Raw genomic sequence first — 25,397 nt, forward strand, 5'->3', positions numbered from 1 at the left:
CAGTAGGTGTCTATGTGAAAGTGAGACAGGCCACGGTCATTCCAGTGACTGACTAATTCAGCCTGAAACTACTGTGCATTTCTTTCCTCTCATTCACCCCACTGCCCGACCGTGCTTCACGTTGGGCTTACACGTGCCTGTCTTCTCTTACTAAACATGGGGGGGAAATTAATGTTAATCATGCTGCAGCAGTTTAGTAGCAAAAGAGCTCAAGCCAGAGAAAATAAATGATTTGAAATTACTTTCACATCTGCCCCTAGCCCTGCCGTTTCGAAGGCCTTTCCTCATAAATGACTGGAAACTGGATTGGCTCTGCCGGTGTGTGTGTGTGCGCGTGTGTGCTTGCGTGCACACGTTTGTGTGTTTCGCATCTGGAATATCTATTATTGTGTAACACCGAGACAGAAAGTACAAGGAACACCCCCCCATCACCCCCCCCCCCACCACACACACACACACACACACACAAGGACAAGCCCAGCAAAGCCAAGTCCCATCAGTCCTACCAGCAGACTAAACCATTATGTGTCCAGTCACTGGACAGCACCACACACACAGAGCATGTCGTCACATTCCAGTCTGACACTGCTCTTACAGTGGCAGCCCTTAGAGCCTCGATGAGTGAATGGAGACTTAGTAGTGAAAAAGGTAGTGCCACATTAAATAGGCTCCAAAATGATTGACACCCTTGATAAAGATGACTGTTCAAATAAATAATTCAAACACTGAGGTATTTTGTATGCTCAAAAAGATTAGAAATTATATTATTTTATACGAATACAACTGCTCAGAGAAAGAGATTTTGTTTAACATGTAATCTTTTTTTCTCCTCAAAAAGGTAGTGGTTCAAAATGATTGACACCCCTTTTTTTTAATACCTCACCTTGCGGATAATAGCACTGAGCCTTTTTCAAAAATGTTTTATGAGATTAGAGACCATGTTGGGAGGGATCTTAGACCATTCCTCCATACAGAATCTTTCCAGATCCTTGGTATCCTTCATATATGCTTATTGGCTGCCCTCTTCAGTTCAAACCACAGGTTTTCAATGCATCCAGAGACTGTTAATTAACCATTTCTTTGTGGATTTTGATGTTGTGCTTGGGGTTATTGTCTTCATAGCCACCGGGAAGTAGTTTGGGGGTGGGGGTGCTGCGATTATTTTTTCCACGGGGGGGGGGGGCTGATTTTTTTTGTCTTGTCTTGCTTGAAGATCGACATGTGGCCAAGTTTCAGCCTCCTGGCAAAGGGAATCATGTCCTTGTACTGGTTAAAGTTCATAAAGGAAAACCACTCAAAAACGATCTTTTAGTATTTGTTTCATTAGTCCATTGTTGATATAGTCCCAAAATGGTTTTCATGTCAGCAATCACATTTTCAAGATACATAACTTTCAAAATACAGAAATAAAGACGGTATGCACCATAAGTTAAACAGTTGAAGTCGGAAGTTTACATACACTTAGGTTAGAGTCATGAAAACTCGTTTTTCAACCACTCCACAAATTTCTTATTAACAAACAATAGTTTTGGCAAGTCGGTTAGGACATCTACTTTGTGCATGACACAAGTCATTTTTCCAACAATTGTTTACAGACAGATTATTTCACTTATAACTCACTGTATCACAATTCCAGTGGGTCAGAAGTTTACATACACTAAGTTGACTGTGCCTTTAAACAGCTTGGAAAATTCCAGAAAATTATGTCATGGCTTTAGACGCTTCTGATAGGCTAATTGACATCATTTGAGTCAATTGGAGGTGTACCTGTGGATATATTTCAAGGCCTACCTTCAAACTCAGTGCCTCTTTGCTTAACATCATGGGAAAATCTAAATAAATCAGCCAAGACCTCAGAAAAACAATTGTAGACCTCCACACGTCTGGTTCATCCTTGGGAGCAATTTCCAAACGCCTGAAGGTACCACATTCATCTGTACAACAATAGAACGCAAGTATAAACACCATGGTACCACGCAGCCATCATACCGCTCAGAAAGGAGACGTGTTCTACCTCCTAGAGATGAACGTACTTTGGTGCGAAAAGTGCAAATCAATCCCAGAACAACAGCAAAGGACCTTGTGAAGATGCTGGAGGAAACAGGTACAAAAGTATCTATATCCACAGTAAAACGAGTTCTATATTGACATAACCTGAAAGGCTGCTCAGCAAGGAAGAAGCCACTGTTTGGCCATAATGACCATCGTTATGTTTGGAGGAAAAAGGGGGAAGCTTGCAAGCCGAAGAACACCATCCCAACCGTGAAGCATGGGGGTGGCAGCATTATGTTGTGGGGGTGCTTTGCTGCAGGAGGGACTGGTGCACTTCACAAAATAGATGGCATCATGAGGGGGGAAATTTATGTGGGTATATTGAAGCAGCATCTCAAGACATCAGTCAGGAAGTTAAAGTTTGGTCGCAAATGGGTCTTCCAAATGGACAATGACCCCAAGCATACTTCCAAAGTTGTGGAAAAATGGCTTAAGGACAACAAAGTCAAGGTATTAGAATGGCCATCACAAAGGCCAGACCTCAAGCCTATAGAACATTTGTGGGCAGAACAAAAAGCGTGTGCGAGCAAGGAGGCCTACAAACTTGACTCAGTTACACCGGCTCTGTCAGGAGGAATGGGCCAAAATTCAGGTTGTGGAAGGCTACCAGAAGTTGACCCAAGTTAAACAATACTAATTGTGATGAAAGAAATAAAAGCTGAAATAAAAGCTGAAATAAATCATTCTCGCTAGTATTATTCTGACATTTCACATTCTTAAAATAAAGTGGTGATCCTAACTGACCTAAGACATGGACTTTTTACTAGGATTAAATGTCAGGAATTGTGAAAAACTGAGTTTAAATGTATTTGGCTAAGGTGTATGTAAACTTCCGACTTCAACTGTAAATCTTGAAAACTTGAATGCTGACATGCAACACATTTTGGGACAATATCAACAATGGACTAATAAAACAAATACCAAAATATTGTTTTGTGGGGCCTCAGGACCTGTGGAAGGAAGCAAAATAGCCCCATAACGTAAAGAATCTACCACCATATTCTACAGTAGGTATGAGGTTCTTTTCTGCTCATGCATTCTCATTTCGACGCCAAACCCATCACTGGTGTATGTGGCCAAAGAACTCTCTTTTCACATCATCCAACTTAATGTTAATGCCTGGAGTTTGCTAAAATGCATTGGCACTTGGATTAGAACCGGTGCTTTGGTCAGATGACATGAAAATTGAACTCTTTGGCCACGCACACCAGTGGTGGGTTTGGTGTCGAAATGAGAATGCATAAGCAGAAAAGAACCCCATACCTACTGTAAAAATATGGCAACCTCGTCTCAGAGCATTTTGTATGATTCTGTACGTAAATCCGTGATACTCAATTTACTATGATATGTTATATTTCGTATGGTTGTATTCATTTGTGGATGTCCATCATCCATATCGTATGATAGCTAGGTGGCTAATGTTAGCTAGGTGGCTAACGCTAACGTTAGATAGGTGGCTAACTTTAGCTAGGCTAGGGGTTAGGGTTAAGGTTAGGAGTTAGGTTAAAGGGTTATGGTAAAGGTTAGGGGAAGGGTTAGCTAACATACTGAGTACTTGCAAAGTAGCTCAAAAGTAGTAAGTACTTGCAAAGTTGCTTATTAGCTAAAATGCTAAAGTTGTCCATGATGAGATTTGAAAACACAACTTTTGAGTTGCTAGATGTTTGCGTTATACACCCACCCATCTATTCATCCAAGCACAAGTAACATTCTGTCTTATGTAAGCATACCACATTTGTATTATTATTTATTTAACCTTTATGTAACAAGGCAAGTCAGTTAAAAACAAATTCTTATTTACAATGACGGCCTACCCTGGCCAAACACTAACGCAGATGACGCTGGGCCAATAGTGCGCCGCCCTATGGGACTCCCAATCACAGCCGGTTGTGATACAGCCTGGAATCAAACCAGGGTCTGTAGTGACGCCTCTAGCACTGAGATGCAGTGCCTTAGACCGCTGTGCCATACGGGAGCCAAATGTAACATATCTTACTAATTTGAGTGTCCCAGATTTATATATACTATTTTATGTGGAGTCTATGAGACCAGGGTGAACATGGTGGTGGATCTTTGATGTTATGGGGCTATTTCGCTTCCACTGGTCCTGGGGCTCTTGTTACGGTCAACGGCATCATGAACTTTACCCAGTACCAGGACATTTTAACTAAAAACCTGATTGCCTCTGCCAAGAGGCTGAGACTTGGCCGCAAATGGATCTTCCAGCAACCCCATGCACACATCAAAATCCACAAATAAATAGTTAATTGATGACAAAATCTATATTTCGCAATGTCCATCTCAGTCTCCGGACCTGAAACACATTGAAAACCTGTGGTTTGAATTGAAGAGGGCAGTCCATAACCGCAGACGAAGGATATCAAGGATCTGGAAGGATTCTGTATGGAGGAATGGTCTAAGATCCCTCCCAATGTGTTCTCCAACTCATAAAACATTTTAGAAAAAGGCTCAGTGCCGTTATCCTCACAAGGTGAGGTTTTGAAAGGTATTGAAAACACGGGAGTTAATAATCTACCGTTTGAGATTTTTTTCATTACTTGTTAAACAAAATCTCTTTCTCTGAGCATTATATTAATATAAAATAATATAATTTCCGAGTTTTTTTGAGCATACAATATAGCTCAGTATTGGAATTATTTATTTTATACAGTCATTTTTGCTCATCTTTTTAACTTGTTATAGATAGGGGGCAGTATTTTCACGGCCGGATAAAAAACGTACCCGATTTAATCTGGTTATTACTCCTGCCCAGAAACTAGAATATGTAGCTTTGGATAGAAAACACTCCAAAGTTTCTAAAACTGTTTGAATGGTGTCTGTGAGTATAACAGAACTCAAATGGCAGGCCAAAACCTGAGAAGATTCTGTACAGGAAGTACCCTGTCTGACCATTTCTTGGCCTTCTTTGTCATCTCTATCCAAAACAAAGGATCTCTGCTGTAACGTGACACTTTCTAAGGCTCCCATAGGCTCTCAGAAGGCGCCAGAACGTTGAATGATGACTGCAGTTACTGGCTGAAAAACAGTAGCGCATTTGGTAAGTGGTCGATCTGAGAACAATGAGACGGGTGTGCGCATGCACGTGAAGAGTCCATTTTACTTTTTCAGTCTTTGAACGAAAACAACGACTCCCGGTCGGAATATTATCGCTAATTTACGAGAAAAATCGCATAAAAATAGATTTTAAACAGCGTTTGACATGCTTCGAAGTACGGTAATGGAATATTTAAAAGAAAATTGTCACGATACGCGTCCCCGCGTCACCCTTCGGATAGTGTCTTGAACGCACGAACAAAACGCCGCTATTTGGTTATAACTATGGATTATTTGGAACCAAACCAACATTTGTTGTTGAAGTAGAAGTCCTGGGAGTGCATTCTGACAAAGAAAAGCAAAGATAATCCAATTTTTCTTATAGTAAATCTGAGTTTGAGTAAATCTGAGTACCAAACTTGGTGGGTGTCAAATTAGCTAGCCCGTGATGGCGAGCTATCTACTCAGAATATTGCAAAATGTGCTTTCACCTTAAAGCTATTTTAAAATCGGACACCGCGATTGTATCTATAATTCTTAAAATAATTGTTATGTTTTTTTGTGAACGTTTATCGTGAGTAATTTAGTAAATTCACCGGAAGTGTTCGGTGGGAATGCTAGTTCTGAACGTCACATGCTAATGTAAAAAGCTGGTTTTTGATATAAATATGAACTTGATTGAACAAAACATGCATGTATTGTATAACATAATGTCCTAGGAGTGTCATCTGATGAAGATCATCAAAGGTTAGTGCTGCATTTAGCTGGGGTTTTGGTTTTTGTGACATTATATGCTAGCTTGAAAAATGGGTGTCTGATTATTTCTGGCTGGGTACTCTGCTGACATAATCTAATGTTTTGCTTTCGTTGTAAAGCCTTTTTGAAATCGGACAGTGTGGTTAGATAAAGGAGAGTCTTGTCTTTAAAATGGTGTAAAATAGTCATATGTTTGAAAAATTGAAGTTTTCAGATTTTCGAGGAGTTTGTATTTCACGCCACGCCCTATCATTGGATATTGGAGTGGTGTTCCGCTAGCGGAACGTCTAGATGTAAGAAGGGTGTCAATATTTTCGAACCCAATTGTATATGAAACTTGTTATCAAATATATTATTAGTCTTATCATCATTATTTGTATGTTGCACACATACACACCTTGAGCTAATACCAGGAGGAATCTATCTAACAAGGGGAGTCTTTTTAGCAACAGAATCTTCAGAGCTAGCAGCAGTTTGACCCCTAGCCCTTAGGCCTAGGCAGTCCTGTAGTGTAAATAAACTGAGGCTGAAAACCTGCACAATGACTTCCACAGGCTGTTGTTTCCTCATCTCATTTACAATTTTTCCTATGATAAAAACAGAACATAAGGTCAAGGTTGTTTATGAGTGCAACATGCCAAGCATGGATGAACACATGGGAAACAACACCATTGCCTGCTAGCTGCGCATCATCATTTGGAGGATATACTAAACCTTAAATGATTTGGTACAGCTGTCGAACATGAGACGTTAGGGAAGGCGGTAAGTGAGGACATTCTGTTCCGATTGCCACCGAGGGAAACAACCGTCTAATACACGTTCCTTGTTCTTCAGCCAAATATGCAACATTCCTTTCTCCCTTCGCTCACGAGGCTCCTCTGAAGCCTGTCTCAAACTCTCCAACTCCACCGTATCACAGAGAATTTTGGAAACACCTTTGTTTGCCCGGTTGCAACCTTTGCCTGCCACCCCCCCGTAGCTGTATATGGACCTCAGAGGTCTGCTGCTAGGCAGTCTGTTGACAGTATGTTTGGCCGGGAGCAACAGACAAAATCGTAATCGACATCTGGAGAGTGTTAGCAGCTGCTGCTTCGCTCTTTTTATGGAAGGACTTCACATCATGTGTTGTCATAACTCAGAAGTACTTGGGGGAAGACCTCTCGGTCAATACCTGCAATGACTCGGGAAAGAACTAATCAAAACCTGCAAAGACTTTACACTCTTAGGGACGATTTCCCAAACACAGATTAAGCCTAGAACTGGATTAAAAAGCACTTTTAATTGAGATTCTCCATTGAGAATGATTTTTTGTCCGGGACTAAGCTTAATCTGGGTCCAGGAAACAACCCCCTTAAGGCTTGGTCTCACCATAGTCTTCAAAATAGTTAATATTGCATGGGTGTTGGTGTGTGATAAACATATACTTACACAGCAAAATGATATCTGTAAATTGAACACTCTGGGTACTTTTGAAGTGTGTTTATGTGAGAATCACCAGAAAGTGTTGAATTTACACTTTTCAAAGTGTTATCCTTTGAACATTGATACTTTCCAACACCAGGCTTGCACCAGGCTTGCGAAATCAGGCTTGCAAGTCACATTATGCTGGCTTGCAAAGTGATGTGCAATTCCTATTGGAATCCAGCCAGAGTGGGGATATCCAATATTTGGAATTTGTATTCACCCACAACCTGCATTCAGAATGACTGCCAGGTTGGGAAGACTAAAACATGAGATTACCTTAAGCATCTAAACTCAAACAACCATTTCAGTAAAGGGTGCAATAAATCCATATAACAGATTTGATTAGCTTAGAAGAATGTATGTTATTTATATTTGATTAGCATAAGATTAATTAATCAATCAATGTACATGCAAAAACATAGATTTTGAAAGAAACAATACAAAAGAGCTAACTGCAATAGAGCATGCTGGGAAATATGATAATGATGGGCATGATTTTGGTTTAAAACTGGTTATTAACACCAACACTGTGGTTCTTTTACACCAATAAGTGGTAATTTAACACTTACAGAGTTAATGTAACACCTGAATTGACACTAGAAATATTCAGCTGAAAAATCAACACTAGGTAACACTGGGCAATTTGACACCCTGATGGAAGAAAAGTATTTTTTAACAGCTTAAAAAGCAACACCAGCTGGCGTTCAGTTCGTTCATAGTAACACGAAGTAACACCACATCAACACCAAAACTGCTTACACCAGGATATGAACACTGACGATTTTGCTTTGTAGCATCATACGATACATGGCCCATATCGTGTATAATAAGACCCATGGAATATCCCTCCACATCGAGACGTACCTCCCAGCTAACCGTCTGAGACCCAACTCCCTAGGCCACCTTGGCGATTGGTTCCACGTGTGGCAAGCCATTATCCCCACGTGCATGTGAACTATTGCGTGAGCAGCTGTCCTTGTTGAATCATGGCGTTAGTTAGCTAATGATAAACAACGCTTCCTGCCCACCTCCTAATGTTTGGGTCTGAAGAGAGAAGCCCCCACTAGATGACTTCATTCAGTTCATTCTTTGGCTTCATCCTTTGGCTTCTTGGAGGAACCAAACAGAGGACAAACAGACCTACAGTATACAAAGCAGAGACCAAATATCACACAATGACTCCTACTAAGATATACAACACTAGCGTAAGCACAAGCCGATTCTCATTAGCGACATAGCACAGCAGAGCTGAGTCATGCACAGTATCCATCTAGTTCCATTGTCAAAACATGGCTGACACTGACCAAAAAAGGTCAACATGATGTGGCACCAAAGAAAGGCTAATGTCGCTGACAGGAAATAGCTAAATGACCGGGGTCAAAGCAAAGCGTCCGGGACTAGTCTGATGGTCTGGGATGCTCTGCTTGGATAGAACTAACACATACAAGGAGAATCTGCCTGGAGCAGAACTGAACAACTGAGATGATTTATAAGGACTAAATGCTAGGAGAACCATGAAAGTCCCAGTGTGAAGTGAGATGGACGAAATGGTCATAAGCTACTATATCATGACATTTAAGTTTTGCGTAATTAACAAAAAAATATGTCTGTGAAACAATCATCAGAAGATTACAATAATTCAGTGTCTTTCCACCGAAAGAGCATTGATTTATTTCAAATGACGGAAAGACAACTTTTAGTCACCTGCAGTACTCATGTCTTTAATATGGACAACCTATCATTGTGGTAAAGGCTTAATTTAATTGCCAGATCTGTGTGGTCTTGTTCTTTTTTGACAGCTAACTAGTGTAAAGTACGCACAGATACATGCATACACACACACACACACACACACACACACACACACACACACACACACACACACACACACACACACACACACACACACACACACACACACACACACACACACACACACACACACACACACACACACACACACACACACACACACACACACACACACAACACACATACACACAACAAACAAGCCTTTGACAAGCAGAGAACCCCCAAAACACTCAAAGACATTTCTAAATAGTGCTTTTTTGTTTTTACTTTTAGCTTCAGGACAGGCTAGAGCATTACAAGATAGGAATATCTCTGATAGAATATGAATAACTGAATTAGCATGTAACACGGGTTTGTCTGGTCGGGTCTAACTAGGCTACATAAAGACATATTGACACAGTCAGGTGATGGCGTGACCTGGTCGGAAACCCTGAATAGAATACCACTTCATCCCATGAATGAATGGAAGACAGTCAGTCACAGGAGCTGCTTGTGCCTGTTTCTGACGCAAGGTCAGGCCTGGTGAAGGGTCGAAATGACACCTTTTCCCATTCCACTCCCATTCCACTCCCCTGCTAGTTGAAAGACTGGTCAGTCCAGGGAAATATTGACAGGGTGGGGACAGTTAGCTGTAATAACACCCATAGAAAGGTAAACAAACAGGGCACAAATAAACAGCGGGTGCCATATCCTTGTAAAGCAGGCATCTAGGTATTAAAAGAACAGGGTAAAGTTTGAGGATGGGGATTCATCTATTGAACTAGCTTTGCCCATTTAGATTCCACGCTAAAGCTTATGAATGATTCCTGAAGCATCTATATAGGCCTTATAAAAGGCGTATGAAGGCTTCATTAAGCCTTGAAAGTAGTAAATGTCATGACCACGTGTCCTATTTCACTGCCTCTCGTCCTCTACTCTCCATTTTCAAATAAAATCGTATTTGTCACATGCGCCGAATAAAACAGGTGTAGACCTTACAGTGAAATGCTTACTTACAAGCCCTTAACCAACAATGCTTTAAGAAGTTAATTAAAAAAATAAGTGTTAAGTGAAAAATAGATAAGTACCTTTTTTTTATTTAAATAAAGTAATAAATAATTAAACAGCAGCAGTAAAATAACAAGCGAGGCTATATACAGAGGGTACCGGTACAGAGTCAATGTGCGGGGGCACCGGTTAGTTGAGGTATTTGAGGTAATATGTACATGTAGGTAGAGTTAAAGTGATTATGCATAGATGATAAACAGAGAGTAGCAGCAGCGTAAAAGAGGGGTTTGGGTAGCCTTTTGATTAGCTGTTCAGGAGTCTTATGGTTTGGGGTTAGAAGCTGTTAAGAAGCCTTTTGGACCTCGACTTGGCGCTCCGGTACCGCTTGCCGTCCGGTAGCAGAGAAAACAGTCTATGACTAGGCTGGCTGGAGTCTTTGACAATTTTTAGGGCCTTCCTCTGACACCAACTGATATAGAGGTCCTGGATGGCAGGAAGCTTGGCCCCAGCTTCCTCATCCTTTCTCACGGTGTTGGCCATTTAATGAGAAAGATACACAGAGATCTGAGACGTCCTCCAGAGCCTTGTTATCTTATGAAGCCTAGTGAAAACACAGAAACTGAGGGAGAATCCACTGAAATTTTAAACCGGGCAACACTGCCAATTCTCTAGTCTAGCGAAGTATGTGGCATTTGACTATCCTGCTGCTCTCAACTGCTAACTGTTAAAAAGATAAACCACAGACTGGCCTTTCAGCTTTAGATGGCTTTAAACTCTTATTTCAATTCAAACACATTCAAGGGAAACACAAACACTACTGGATGAGCTAGGCTCACATAAACGGCCATACTCATGCTATTCCTCGCTCCTGTCGGACCGCAGGAGTTTTAGATTAGTGTTGAAGTGTCCCATGTTAAAACAGAAATGCCTCCCTCCTCCCTTTAGGTATATAAATCCCACGCAGACTTTCCGTCTGGCACAGAGGTGCTTTCATTAACGTGACGGGATGGGATGGTTTTCCCCCTGTGTGTGCGCACGTGTGTGTGTGTGCGCCAGTGTGTTATATACACTGTCGTTATCTCCTCCACACCAGTCAGAGTCTGGTTCTCTGTGAGTCACCTGGTTAGCATCCCAGATGTCAGAGAGGAGGTCGTTACCGTGGTTACGCCAGAAAGAAGGGCGTATTGTGGTAAAGTCATCAGGCCACAGACCAACCATAGCTCAGTGGGCTAGAATGTCTCTGGTTTCCTGTTGTAGGCAAATGTGAGAGCACTAATGGAAGATTTAACATGTGGCCCACCTGTGTCACGTCTGTTGACATTCTATGATGTCACGTTTCCATCCCACCGCAAAACCTGTTTCTCTGTGAGTTCAGGGCATTCCAAGTCAAAACTTAGTGTGATCCCTAAACTTAGCTAAGGCTGTTTTCAACTCCCAGCGAACTGTCAAAATCAATACAGATACAGTCAAACTTGAGTTAAACTAAACTCGAGCTTTAGTGTTGTGGACATGCTGATTGAAGTCACACAGACCCTCTCAATGAACAAACATTACCAATGAAATGTGTCTCTGTTGGTGCTAAGTGAACTGAACTTTCCCTACAGGAACTCGTGATCTTCCTGTCCGGGTTGGCACCCCCCTTGGGTTCGTGACATGGGGGAGATCTTTGTGGGCTATACTCGGCCTTGTCTCCCTCTACCGTACCTGCTGTCTCTAACTCTGAATGATCGGTTATGAAAAGCCAACTGACATTTACTCCTGAGGTGCTGACCTGTTGCACCCTCTACAACCCCTGTGATTATTATTATCTGACCCTGCTGGTCATCTATGAACGTTTGAACATCTTGGCCATGTTCTGTTATAATCTTATGTTATAATCTCCACCCGGCACACATTTGATTGAAATTTGATTGATTCATCTTTACAATCACAGTCTAGACCTTTTAAGGCAGGGATCATGAACTAGATTCAGCCACAGGCCGATTTTTTCTTGCGTGGATGGTCGGGGGGCCAGAACATATTTACAAATAATTTGTAGACTGCAAATTAACTGAAAGAAGCCCAAACAGATATAATGTTTGACTAAAACATAATAATTTAAAATCTTGCTTACATTTGTATATGATCACGTTTCTCTCTATTATGCATGTGAATCCTTGATTTCTTTAATTAAAATCCCTTGGCGCTGATTTCCTGGTGTTTTTACAGTCTTTTATGTCCAACAACGAAAAAAAATGAAAATGAAAAAAATATATATTTGATTGTTTTTCTCAGAAAACATGGGGGGCCAAATAAAACCACCTGCAGCCTAATTCGGTGTGCGGGCCACCAGTTGGAAAACCCTGTTTTAAGGGAACCCCTTCTGCTTGTCTGGCTAGAATGTGATATCATGGAAACTAGGTTTAACGAAATGATTTACTGTAAGTAGGGCTGTGGCGGTCATGACATTTTGTCAGCTGGTTATTGTCATGCAAATTACTGCCGGTCTCACGGTAATGGTAGCCGGCTAGTGACGGCTATTTAACAGTCTGATGGCCTTGAGATAGAAGCTGTTTTTCAGTGTCTCGATCCCAGCTTTGATGCACCTGTACTGATCTCGCATTCTGGATGGTAGCGGGTTGAAAAGGCCGTAGCTTGTGTGGTTGATGTCCTTGATGATCTTTTTGGCCTTCCTGTGACATCGGGTGCTGTAGGTGTCCTGGAGGTTAGGCAGTGTGCCCACGGTGATGCGTTGGGCAGACCGCACCACCCTCTGGAGAGCCCTGCGTTTGTGGGCACTGCAGTTGCCGTACCAGGTGGTGATACAGCCCGACAGGATGCTCTCAATTGTGCATCTGTAAAAGTTTGAGAGGGTCTTAGGGGCCAAGCAATTTTTTCAGCCTTCTGAGGTTGAAGTGACGCTGTTGCGCCTTCTTCACCACACTGTCTGTGTGGGTGGACCATTTCAGATTGTCAGTGATGTGTACGCTGAGGAACTTGAAGCTTTTCACCTTCTCCACTGCGGTCCCGTTGATGTGGATAGGGGCGTGCTCTCTCTGCTGTTTCCTGAAGTCCACGATCAGCTCCTTCGCTTTGTTGACGTTGAGGGAGAGGTTATTTTCCTGGCACCACTCCGCCAGGGCCCTCGCCTCCTCCCTGTAGGCTGTCTCGTCATTGTTGGTAATCAGGCCTACAACTGTTGTGTCGTCTGCAAACTTGAGGATTGAGTTGGAGGCATGCGTGGCCACGCAGTCATGGGTGAACAGGGAGTACAGGAGAGGGCTGAGCACTCACCCTTGTGAGGCCCCTGTGTTGAGGATCAATAAAGTGGAGATGTTGTTTCCTACCTTCACCACCTGGGGCGGTCTGTCAGGAAGTCCAATACCCAGTTGCACAGGGCGGGGTTAAGACCCAGGGCCTCGAGCTTAATAATGAGCTTGGAGGGTACTATGGTGTTGAAGGCTGAGCTATAGTCAATGAACAGCATTCTTACATAGGTATTCCTCTTGTCCAGACGGGATAGGGCAGTGTGCAGTGCGATGGCGATTGCATGGTCTGTGGATCTATTGGGGCGGTATGCAAATTGAATTAGGTCCAGGGTGTCAGTTAAGGTAGAGGTGATATGATCCTTGACTAGTCTCTCAAAGCACTTCTTGATGACAGAAGTGAGTGCTACGGGTGATAGTCATTTAGTTCAGTTACCTTTGCTTTCTTGGGTACAGGAACAATGGTAGACATCTTGAAGCATGTGGGGACAGCAGACTGAGATAGGAAGAGATTGAATATGTCCGTAAACACTCCAGCCAGCTGGTCTGTGCATGCTCTGAGGATGAGGCTAGGGATGCCGTCTGGGCCGGCAGCCTTGCGAGGGTTAACACGTTTAAATGTCTTACTCACGTCGGCCACGGAGAACGAGAGCCCACAGTCCTTGAGAGCGGACCGTGTCGATGGCACTGTGTTATCCTCAAAGCGGGTGAAGAAGGTGTTTAGCTTGTCCAGGAGCAAGACGTCGGTGTCCGCAACGTGGCTGGTTTTCACTTTGTAATCTGTGATTGTCTGTAGACCCTGCAACATACGTCTCGTGTCCGAGCCGTACAATTGCAACTCCACTTTGTCTCTGTACTGACGTTTTGCCTGTTTGATTGCCTTATGGAGGGAATAACTACACTGTTTCTATTCAAACATATTTCCAGTCACCTTGCCATGGTTAAATGCAGTGGTTCGTGCTTTCAGTTTTGAGCGAATACTGCCGTTTATCCACGGTTTCTGATTTGGGTAGGTTTTAATAATCACAGTGGGAACAACATCCCCTAAACACTTCCTGATGAACTCAGTCACTGTGTCCGTGTATATATCAATGTTATTATCCGAGGCTACCCAGAACATATCCCAGTCCACGTGATCAAAACATTCTTGAAGCATAGATTCCGATTGGTCAGACCAGCGTTGAATAGACCTTAGCACGGGTACTTCCTGTTTGAGTTTCTGCCTATAGAAAGGGATGAGCAAAAGGAGTCATTACCTGGGTTGCCGAAGGGAGGGCGGGGGAGGGCCTTGTAGGCATCCTGGAAGTTGGAGTAGCAATGGTTGAGTGTTTTAGCAGCCCGAGTACTACATGTTAACAGAACTTCGGTCGCGTTTTCCTGAAATTTGCTTTGTTAAAATCCCCAGCTACAATAAATGCGGCTTCAGGATACGTGGTTTCCAGTTTCCAGTTTGCACAAAGTCCAGTGTAGTTCCTTCAGGGGCGTCATTGTATCGGCTTGAGGGGGAATATACACGGCTATGACTATAACCGAAAATAATTATCTTGGCAGGTAATACGGTCGGCATTTAATTGTGAGGTATTCTAGGTCGGGTGAACAAAAGGACTTGAGTTTCTGTACGTTATCACAATCACACCATGAGTAGTTAATCATGAAACATACAGCCCCGTCTTTCTTCTTCCCAGAGAGTTCTTTATTCCTGTCTGCGTGATGTACTGAGAACCCAGCTGGCTGTATGGATAGGGACAGTATATCCAGAGAGAGCCATGATTCTGTGAAACAGAGTGTTACAGTTCCTGATGTCTCTCTGGAAGGAGATCCTCGCCCTGAGCTTGTCTACTTTATTGGCCAGAGACTGAACATTAGCAAGTAATATACTCAGAAGCGGTGGATGGTGTGTGCTCCTCCTGAGTCGGACTAGAAGTCCACTCTGAATACCTCTTCTCTGCCAACGGCGTCTTGGATCAGCTTCTGGGATAAGTTAAATTGCCCTGGGGGGTACAAACAAAGGATCCAATTCGGGAAAGTCGTATTCCTGGTCGTAATGCTGGTGAGTTACCACCACTCTGCTATCCAAAAGTTAGTTCCGGCTGTATGTAATAACACAAAAAATGTTCTGGGCTAATAATGTAAAAAATAACACACAAAAAAATGAAATACTGCAAAGTTGCTTAGGTGCTAGAAACAGCTAGAAGCAGAGCTGCCATGTCTGTTGGCGCCATCTTCATTTAGCAGACAAGGTATGTTTATAAGTCCCGTGCCATTATGTTATATTATTTTATAGTAAGAAGAATATAATTGCAACTAGCGGAATAAAATAGAAAGGATATTTTTGCCCTTCCGGAACGAGTGCACATATGAAGTGGCTATGTTGAGCGTAAAAGTGATCATTTGAAACAGGTCCTTTATGCTAGATTTAGAGTTATTTTGAATCTTTAGTTGTGAATGATACAAACCTTAGAATGTCTTAGAAATCAAAACATATATGGGCTGCATGGTGCGACTATAAGCTAGTGATGATTTGGGAAAGTAGCAAAAAAGCTTGCGCTCTGTTCCCTGCCTCAGGTTGCACACGCTGTTCTCTCATCAAGCGATCATATTTCACCAATCAGATAATACTTAATTTAATCTCATCTTTACTAAAATGTCAAGTGAGTTTCAATTTAGAATGGCCTATTATCAAATGGGCGGGAACAGGGGCAGGGGGGAAAAAACATGTTATCCGTATGCACTTGAATAGTGAATGGAGGCCGCTTTCCCATGGTTCATTTTTCATTCATGCGGGGAAGGCTACTCCGGTTTATAGCGGAGTATGTGCTTAATATAAGCAGCTGAGAAATAAATAAAGTAGCAGCTGGGATCCTTCTCTTTCTAGTGGCAATCATCAAAACTCTTCTTTCACACGGGATTGCATATAGAAATGTCTGGGTTTATAAGAGCACTTATTTCAGTCTACGCATCAAACACTGTTTGAGGAGCATGCAGCCTCTTTCTGTGCGACAGGTGATACTCCGCCCAAACTCTGTATGCCATGGGCTCTCCAACCCTGTTCCTGCAACTACCCAGTGCTTAATTTGTGAAGCGAAGTGAAATCTGTTTTGGAACATCGATAGTAACATGTTTTCACAACTAAACATATTTCATGAAACAGTTGGCCCTCAATTTTCTTCTGCTGTGCGTAATATGAGGTAGGCTATTAGACATTATTTGAATTCAGTTTTTTGGGGGAGGGCTAATATGCTGTATAGGTGTTTTGAATGAATCATCACCTTAGAAAGCGCTGTCCATTTCGTTGGTTTGGCTTTGAAACAACATCCACAACGACCATGTTTTCCACTCAGTTCCAACCCGTTTTTTTTTTTTTACTTCTTTCTTCAAATTGATCATCACAGTGAGGTGATTTTTAAAGAATCATACTGTTTTGATGATGTGTTTGATGTGATTTTCAATTGCATTTATGTCAGAGTGGTTAGAGGGACCATAGAGCCCTGGGTACCAGGCCATTAGCGACCAGATGGTCGTTAACAAGTTGGGTACTACCAGCGCATGTCCAGAGCGCATAAAAGGAGATTACCGTGACTCAAAGGTCACATGGAATTCGACTGCGGTCATGACTGCCTGTGTGGCCGGCAATACGGTCACCGCAACCGTACTGTAACTGTAAGACATTTCCACACTAGATCTCTGATATCAAGGAATTATTACTGTTTATTATTCAAACTTCAAAACACATATTCTCATCTGTCCTGCATTGCTGTGAAATTGCTACACAAGCACCTTAACAGCATCCAATCAAAGCAAAGATGCAATCATGTCGATGGCGTGTGTGCGCGGCCATGCGTACATACTTGTGTGCATTTCCATGTGTGTGTGTGTGCATTTTTCTATGTGCTCACACGTGTGTCTGTATGTTTTAAGGCTTACTTCCACATTGTCGGTGAGGGTACTGATGAATTTGAAGCCGGGGATTCGTCTCTGGCTACACACCACTCCCACGTCCTCAGAGTGTTTGCAGTCGGAAACTCCGAAGCCATTGGACTCACACTGGGCTAGGGTTCTCTCTAGTCCCGAACAGTGGACGTTGTCCAACCAGATCCGGCCTACAAACAATGGGGGACAGAGACATATTCTCTGATGACCACACATGAAGGTAAGGGGACCCTCTCCGTTCTCCATTCTCAACACCCTATATCCATTTTAGGCTTCAACAGACAACACCTTTGGGTAACAATTTGGGCCTGTCTAGTTATCAACTTTCAATGTACAGTATATTCTCCATTGAACATTATTTTAAGTCCAGGACTAGGCTTAATGAGTTCATGACAACTCACCTATTGCTTAGGTTAGATTGACTACTTCATGCAAGAAATAAGTGTTACAGAATTCCAGTTGCCGTCACTTGTAAAAAAAACTAACATTTATGGCTCTTTAGACTAATCTAAATGGTCTACTGTTCTCTTCAGATTCTGATAGGGCTTATTAACTTAGCCTTTTGAGATTTTAAATGTTGCAGAATTGCTCCTGGAATGTTGGGCCTATGCTGGTGGATATCCACACCTTATTCCTATGTTACCTGTGAAAAAAAAAGTCTAGCTTTCCCAGCGAACAACTCTTCAGTCTACATATTTCAAGATCAAGAAATCATCTGGGCACATGCAGTGAACTGACATTATATGACTTCTATCTCAGCAGCTCAGAACAGAATGTGATTTGTCCTATGGAAATCCCGGGACTAATGCAGCACATTTCCCCTGTCTTGGACCCTAATCCCTCAAAAAGCAATGTTTAACCCATTGCAGTCTATCTGATACACACCAATCAAACCCTACGTGAGGAAAACGATTGGCAACTGGAAACACACTAAGCCAGACGCACAGACATAATCTGATCATCCCACTTGTCTTGAAGATCTCTAGTACAGTCATATGTCTAATTACTTTCCCAACTCCATAATTCTGACTGAATGTTGTAAATGAAACAGTATGTATGGAGTTGAATGAAGCTCCGGCTGCTCTCTATAAAAGCTAGATGATTGATGTTATTAACACAACCGCCCCTTGTTAATGACTCGTGTTGCCATTGAGACTTCGTCTCCTTGCTATGCTAATCATAGTTCCTGCAAAGAGTGACTACTCTTTACTCTATCTCACCTATGTGTCTTCCGGTTGTAATAGAACAGGTTAAAAGCGTTGGGCCAGTAACCGAAAGGTCGCTGTTTTAATCACCAAGCCGACTAGGTGAAAAATCTGTCGATGTGCCCTTGAGCAAGGCACTTAACCCTCATTGCTCCTGTAAGTCACTCTGGATAAGAGCGACTCCCCTTTCTGGGATACATGTATTTGTTTCAAAATATATAATTTCTCTGAACAATCCCTTTAAGTAAAGTCTTAATGGTCAGAGTGGATTTCAGATTCCAACATGTTACTGAACCATCTCTTCTCCCTGTGTTCCTTACCTTCTCCCTTGCCATACTTGGAAGAAGGAGACCAGGATACAGCCTCCACGTAGCCCAACTCTCTACACACGACGTTGGCTGCATGGATGGAGAAGTCATCGTCGCACACCGTGCCCCACTCTCCATTATAGTTGACTTCAACCCGGCCCTCGTAGTGCTTGTGTTTGTCCCCTGCCAGACGCAGCTGGATGATGGGGGTGCCAGGGGGTAGTTTGGTATCCAACTGGGCCTGGCAAAGTACCCACACACAGAGAAGCGTGGCCAGGCGGCACAGGAGAGAGCAAGGAGACGGCATTGCTAGGAATGGGCAGGGAACTCACCACACTGTACTGTAGGCCACCTGGAGGAGGGAGACACAGACCAGAGTGACCAATGAATGACTGCCATAAGCAATGTGATGTATTATGTCGTGGGTATTTAACTTAATTTAGGAAACTTTTGCGGGCCACATCAAATCGACTCGTGGGCCAGATTTGGACCACAGGCCGCCAGTTGAAGACCATTGTAATATGCTATGGGTTGCAGAAATATATATATATATATATATTTTACAGCTTTTAACAATTGAGGGATTTCTGAAATGATTGAACATCTACTCTATACCAACAGAAAACAGACACATATTCAATGGACCGCTACAGTTTGAGTGGTGAGTGGTTTGAGTCAAGCACTCAGCATGCGTTTTGCATTTTATCGGACAGAAATAAGTCTTCTTGTATTTTGAGCATCATACTGAGCATCATACATCAAATCATTAGAGACGGACTATTTGGCAGACATTCAACCTCACAGCCTTCTCCAGCAATCTAGAATTAACCACAATTCCAGGCCAGGGTAGACTGAGAAATGTTGGAGGATTGGGGATGGTGGATGCAAAACAAATCTCTCGCGGTGAGCAATGTTCACAGCAGAGGAGAGATTTTTAGTTTCATGGATAGATACAGTAGATGGGTGGATCGATTGATAGATAGATAGATCGGTGGGTGGATGGATGGGAAGATTTCCCCATTCAGTTCAAAGTCCACAATACACCATAATACAGTTTAGAGAAAACAAATCGACTGCTGCTTCTATGTCATGGCAATGTAACTGCTTTGCTTCACCATTTACTGACAGAGGTTTGTGTAGGGTTGTCAGCAGTGCAGGCTTTTCTCCTGTTGCTGGGCTGAAGGGAACGGCATGCCCCAGACGGAACTCAACTTTGGGGGCCTAATGCGTTTCACATGTGGTTGTGTTTTGCATGCTCCTATGTTTTAATCTCTGCCTGGGCCGGAGATCCTACTACCCCTCAGGGCTGTGGAACCAGCCCTGCACTTAAGCCCCATCCTAGGGGCAACTAACCCTGTCGACGTCATGGTAAAGACAAACAAACTGCTGAGGTAGCAAACTTGGGGGAGCAATGGTCAAAATGATCAGCCTTAATTAATCAAATACTCATAAATATCTTTGTTTTCCCTTAATATTATATATAACCCGGACCACGGCCGGCCCGCTCATTAGGCAGGATTAGGTGGCTGTCTATGACGGCAGATTGACGAGGCGGAATTTTCTGAGCTAAACTGACCAAGACGCACCTCAAACAACGACACATAAAACATCACATAATTCTGCCCAAAAACAATGACAATTTCTCTCAACCAGTGGGATATGGGCTTTTTAGGTGAGCTCTAATGCCGCCCTGTGATAAACAGTGGCCACTTTGTCAAAGGCAGGGGCACAAGATATTTAGCTTGCCCATTCCCAGCGCGCCGCTGCGGCGCTCCACCAACGTTCCATCAAAAAAATATTCTAACATAAATCACGTAGCAGATATAGGATATGGTAGAACGAGTATGTGGCCTTTTCTGTAGTCTACAGGCTGGAGGTAAAATGTACGACAATGTAATGAGATGGACACTTTTTACATCATGCAGGTGTCTCTGATCAAATAGCCTAACCTAAATGGCGCCCAATCAAATAGAAAATGCACTGTAACATTAACAAACAACATATCCTAAAAGCAGGACAGGTAAAAGTAAAATGGACAATATGGAATGGACAATCACAACTGTTGTCCAGGAGTTTCACACCATTGTCATGATCAGTGGTTTCAAGTTTGTATAGGTCAATTTTTGACCAGCTGATCATAGCGAAAAATAAAATACTTCTGCATTTCCCAGTGTGTAAACACATTGCAAATAGGCTCACAATAACTCCTGATAAAGTTGGGTAGCTGATATTCCGAGCTTAAATAGCTAAATTGATTAGTCACAGGAATCAGGACTAATAAAGCCAATGAAAAAGCCAGTTTTACAAATGGTGGGTCTACCACATGGATGGGCATTTATAAAATACAAAAGTATGTGGACACCCCTTCAAATTTGTGGATTCGGCCATACCCGTTGCTGACAGGTGTATACAATCGAGCACGCAGCCATGCAATCTCCATAGACAAACATTGGCAGTAGAATTTCCTTACTGAAGAGCTCAGTGACTTTCAATGAGGCACCGTCATAGGATGTGACATCAGTTGGTCAAATTTCTGCCCTGCTAGAGCTGCCCCGGCCAACTGTAAGTGCTGTTATTGTGAAGTGGACACATCTAGGAGCAACAACAGCTCAACCGTTGAATTGGTAGGCCACACAAGCTCACCGAACAGGACCGCTGAGTGCTGAAACACGTAATGCATAAAAATCGTCTGTCCTCTTCAACCAATTGTTGCCCGCACGACTAGCATCACTACTCTGGACTTAGAATATGTGGACATCTACAAATACCTAGGTGTCTGGTTAGACTGTAAACTCTCCTTCCAGACTCACATTAAGCATCTCCAATCCGAAATTACATCTAGAATCGGCTTCCTATTTCACATCGAAGCCTCCTTCACTCATGCTGCCAAACATACCCTCGTAAAACTGACTATCCTACCGATCCTCGACTTCGGCGATGTCATTTACAAAATAGTCTCCAACACTCTACTCAGCAAATTGGATGCAGTCTATCACGGGGCCATCCGTTTTGTCACCAAAGCCCCATATACTACCCACCACTGCGAGCTGTATGCTCTCGTTGGCTGGCCCTCACTACAAATTTGTCGCCAAACCCACTGGCTCCAGGTCATCTATAAGTCTTTGCTAGGTAAAGCCCCACCTTATCTCAGCTCACTGGTCACCATAGCAACACCCACCCGTAGTACGCACTCCAGCAGGAAAATTTCACTGGTCATCCCCAAAGCCAACACTTCCTTTGGCCGCCTTCCTTACAGTTCTCTTCTGCCAATGACTGGAACGAATTGCAAAAATCACTGAAGCTGGAGTCTGATATCTCCCTCTCTAACTTTAAGCATCAGCTGTCAGAGCAGCTTACCAATCACTGTACCTGTACACAGCCAATCTGTAAATAGCACACCCAACTACCTCATCCCCATATTGTTATTTATCCTCTTGCTCTTTGCACCCCAGTATCTCTACTTGCACATCATCTGCACATCTATCACTTCAGTGTTAATGCTAAATTGTAATTATTTCACCTCTATTTATTGCCTTACCTCCCTACTATTCTACATTTGCACACACTGTACATAGATTTGTCTATTGTGTTATTAACGGTACGCTTGTTTATGCGTAACTCTGTGTTGTTGTTTTTGTCACACTGCTTTGTTTTATCTTGGCCAGGTCACAGTTGTAAATGAGAACTTGTTCTCAACTGGACTACCTGGTTAAATAAAGGTGAAATAAAAAATAAAATACATTTTTGTCTCATCTGACCATAGCACTCGGTTCAACCCAAGTGCCAATGTCATTTAACAAACTCCAGGCGTTTACATTTGTTGGTCGCTTTCAATAAAATTTGAAAAATCTGTCAACCCTTCCAAAGAGCCTATTGGCATGGAGGTGGCATCTAATTGTAGATTCAGAGACTTGATGACCCCAAGTTGATACCCAGTTCTGTATTTCTCCAACTGTGGCCCTTGGATTTTCCTTTGCCTCCTGAACCATTTTCCTCACTGTGTGTGGGGACAAGATACACGTCCGTCCTTTTCCAACAAGTCTACCACTGTTCCAGTGATTTTAAACTGAGATTAAAAAAAATTTAAGTAGAATTTTGACAACTATCTTTTTTTGTATTTCTTTGTATTACTTGTTAAACAAAATCACTTCCTTTGAGCAATTGTATTAGTGTAAAATAATATAATTTCCCCAAAATTTTTGCCAAACAATATAGCTTAGTATTTGTATTATTTACAAATACTAAGTATTTGTATTATTATTTTATACAGTCTTTATCAAGGGGGACAATCATTTTGGAGTGGACTGTAAATACCTCAAGCAGTAAAGAACAACTATCAAAGCCTCGGCATCCATTTTCCAGCATAAGGCAGACAAAGATAAGTCTTTGTCATTAGCAGATAATGATATTTTTCTCCCAAAATAAAAACAAATTAGACAGGCCCAACCACTAGACTAAAAGTAGACCAGCCCTTCTGGCATTTGCCTAAAATGCCAGATGGCCAGTCCCCCCCTGCTCAACTACACAAAGCAAGTTATGGCAAGGGTAGAGAGTTTCCTAAAGTTGACTTGGATAGCTATTAGCGTACTAGGGGGTAACTAGCCCCACTTAAGAACAATGTCTAATTGCTGACACAAAAAAGCAACAAAACAAAAAAATTATTGGGCGAATAAACTATAGAGGGAAATAAATGGCTACAGTTTACACTTTATTTAGTTATTTCATGAACTGTACCGGGTAACTTCAAGATTTTCCCGTTATTTCATGAAAATGCTCTGCATCTGGAACAGCTATAATGTGCATAGAAAAGACCCACTTACTTGAAGAAATGCCGAAGATGACCTCGCGCCAAAAAGAGCAGCGTTTCAATCGAATTGGGCTTCTCAATGTCTAGGCTGCAGCAGTGATGTCGTCAAGCCTTCACTCCGGTCGTTCCTCGAAACGTTCTCCTCTCTTAATATCTATGGAAGCGGAGTCCTGCAGCCATGACGTCTTCGGCATCCTTCCCGCCCCCTTGTCCACAGGAGGGTTATGAAACAACTGAACTTGGCTTGTTGTGGCACTAGTATGAAGTTCTGCCAGTTGCTAGGGGAAGAAAACAACATTTCCACCAAAACAAATAGGTGATATTTCCATAAAGGCTTGCTAAATTGATCCCCATAAAATAGACTTTACATTGCACCAGACAATATAAAAGACTAGTAGGCATAGGCCTGCCCTACATCACAGGCTACATAAGCTACAAACACATTCTCTCACCTCAATGAGCCTAATATTAGAATACTTTCCAGCAGCTTAAAAACAATGACAATTCCAGAAGTGTAAACAATATCCTGTGAACAATAAGCTTCTGAAGTGACAAACCCTGGATGTACATTTTACATTTTAGTAGACACTCCTATCCAGAGCAACTTACAGTAGTGAATGTATACATTTCAGACATTTCATATATTTCATACATTTTTCCCGTACTGGTCCCCCGTGGGAATCAAACCCACAACCCAGGCTTGCAAACACCATGCTCTACCAACAGATCCACACGGTACCTCATGTAGATCTGGGAAATGTGATGGAAGTTTTTAACATAAAGACCGATGCTTGAGATAGATTGGCTGCCTAGCACCTCACTCTGTTGAGTTTCTCAGGTGTCTGACTCTCTGACTTTAAAATACATCATTTCATCCTGATCTGTCAATGATCCTGTGTGTGTGCGTGCGTGCGTGTGTGTGTGCGTGGGTGTGTGAGAGTGTGTGTGTGTGTCAATAGCAGGTGATATCATGTATTCCACTCGAGTGCTTTCACCATTTTACCATGCCAGATCTGTGATTTCCTCACGGAAGGAAAGTATTCAAATGCTATTCAAACAGGACCATAGAGTGAGCCTACTCTATCCTGAAGTTGATATTGCCGTGCTGTTCCCCCATCAAGTGGCCAACAGAGAGTAGGCCCCTGCAGGAGTGTGATCATACCCAATACAGACCTTGGCTGTGAATTCCTTTTAATAAAAAATTGATAAAATACAATGAAAAATATTTTCTCAAGCAATCTAAGTGGAGTCAGCCTGCATATTGGGTTGGTGTTTAAAGGGTAAAATATTTTGGATATTAATTATCATTAAAAAATATATATATATTATACACCCAGAACTTTACCTGTCATCATTTATTGCTGGTATTATGGAATCCAAAGTTCAGTTGTAGAAGGCCAGCGAAGGACACCTAAAAGGCCAAAGAGCTACATTGTACTTCAGAGGTGCACAAACAACTTTTCTCAAGCTGCCTTCAAGAACAGAAATAAAGATATTTCAGTGATTTGATGTCCTGATGTTCTAGTTGTGATTCCAAACCACAAGGCAAGGACCCAACTAATGATGAAAACATGAAATGTATTGTCTGATTCTAGTAGGATAGCACAAGAAGGAAAGCTTTCTGCACAATGGAGACAAGGACTTGATCTAGTGCAACATTGTCACAATCTCTACCTAGATAGAGCACAGCCTACAAACAAAAAAATTGATAGGGATTATTATTCTAGTAAAGTAAATACAAGAAAAGGCTAAATTAGTAAACAGTGGTGTGGTACTT

General features: G+C 42.3%; 1 protein-coding gene across 1 annotated transcript in view; it reads right to left on the reverse strand.

The window, feature by feature from the left end:
• LOC106565379 (lysyl oxidase homolog 2A) overlaps positions 1–23,851 on the reverse strand; it is a 44,459-nt gene extending 20,608 nt beyond the window's left edge. The window contains exons 1-3 of the mRNA XM_014132425.2: positions 23,634–23,851; positions 18,826–19,165; positions 17,295–17,470 (exon numbers count right to left, since the gene is read on the reverse strand). Coding sequence (XP_013987900.1) covers positions 17,295–17,470; positions 18,826–19,120 — 471 coding nt within the window. The 5' untranslated portion in view covers positions 19,121–19,165; positions 23,634–23,851. The remainder of the gene's footprint in view (positions 1–17,294; positions 17,471–18,825; positions 19,166–23,633) is intronic.
• Between the last annotated feature and the right edge of the window lie 1,546 nt (positions 23,852–25,397).

The sequence above is a fragment of the Salmo salar genome, chromosome ssa12 (genome assembly GCF_905237065.1).
Source record: "Salmo salar chromosome ssa12, Ssal_v3.1, whole genome shotgun sequence".
Classification (NCBI taxonomy): domain Eukaryota; kingdom Metazoa; phylum Chordata; class Actinopteri; order Salmoniformes; family Salmonidae; genus Salmo; species Salmo salar.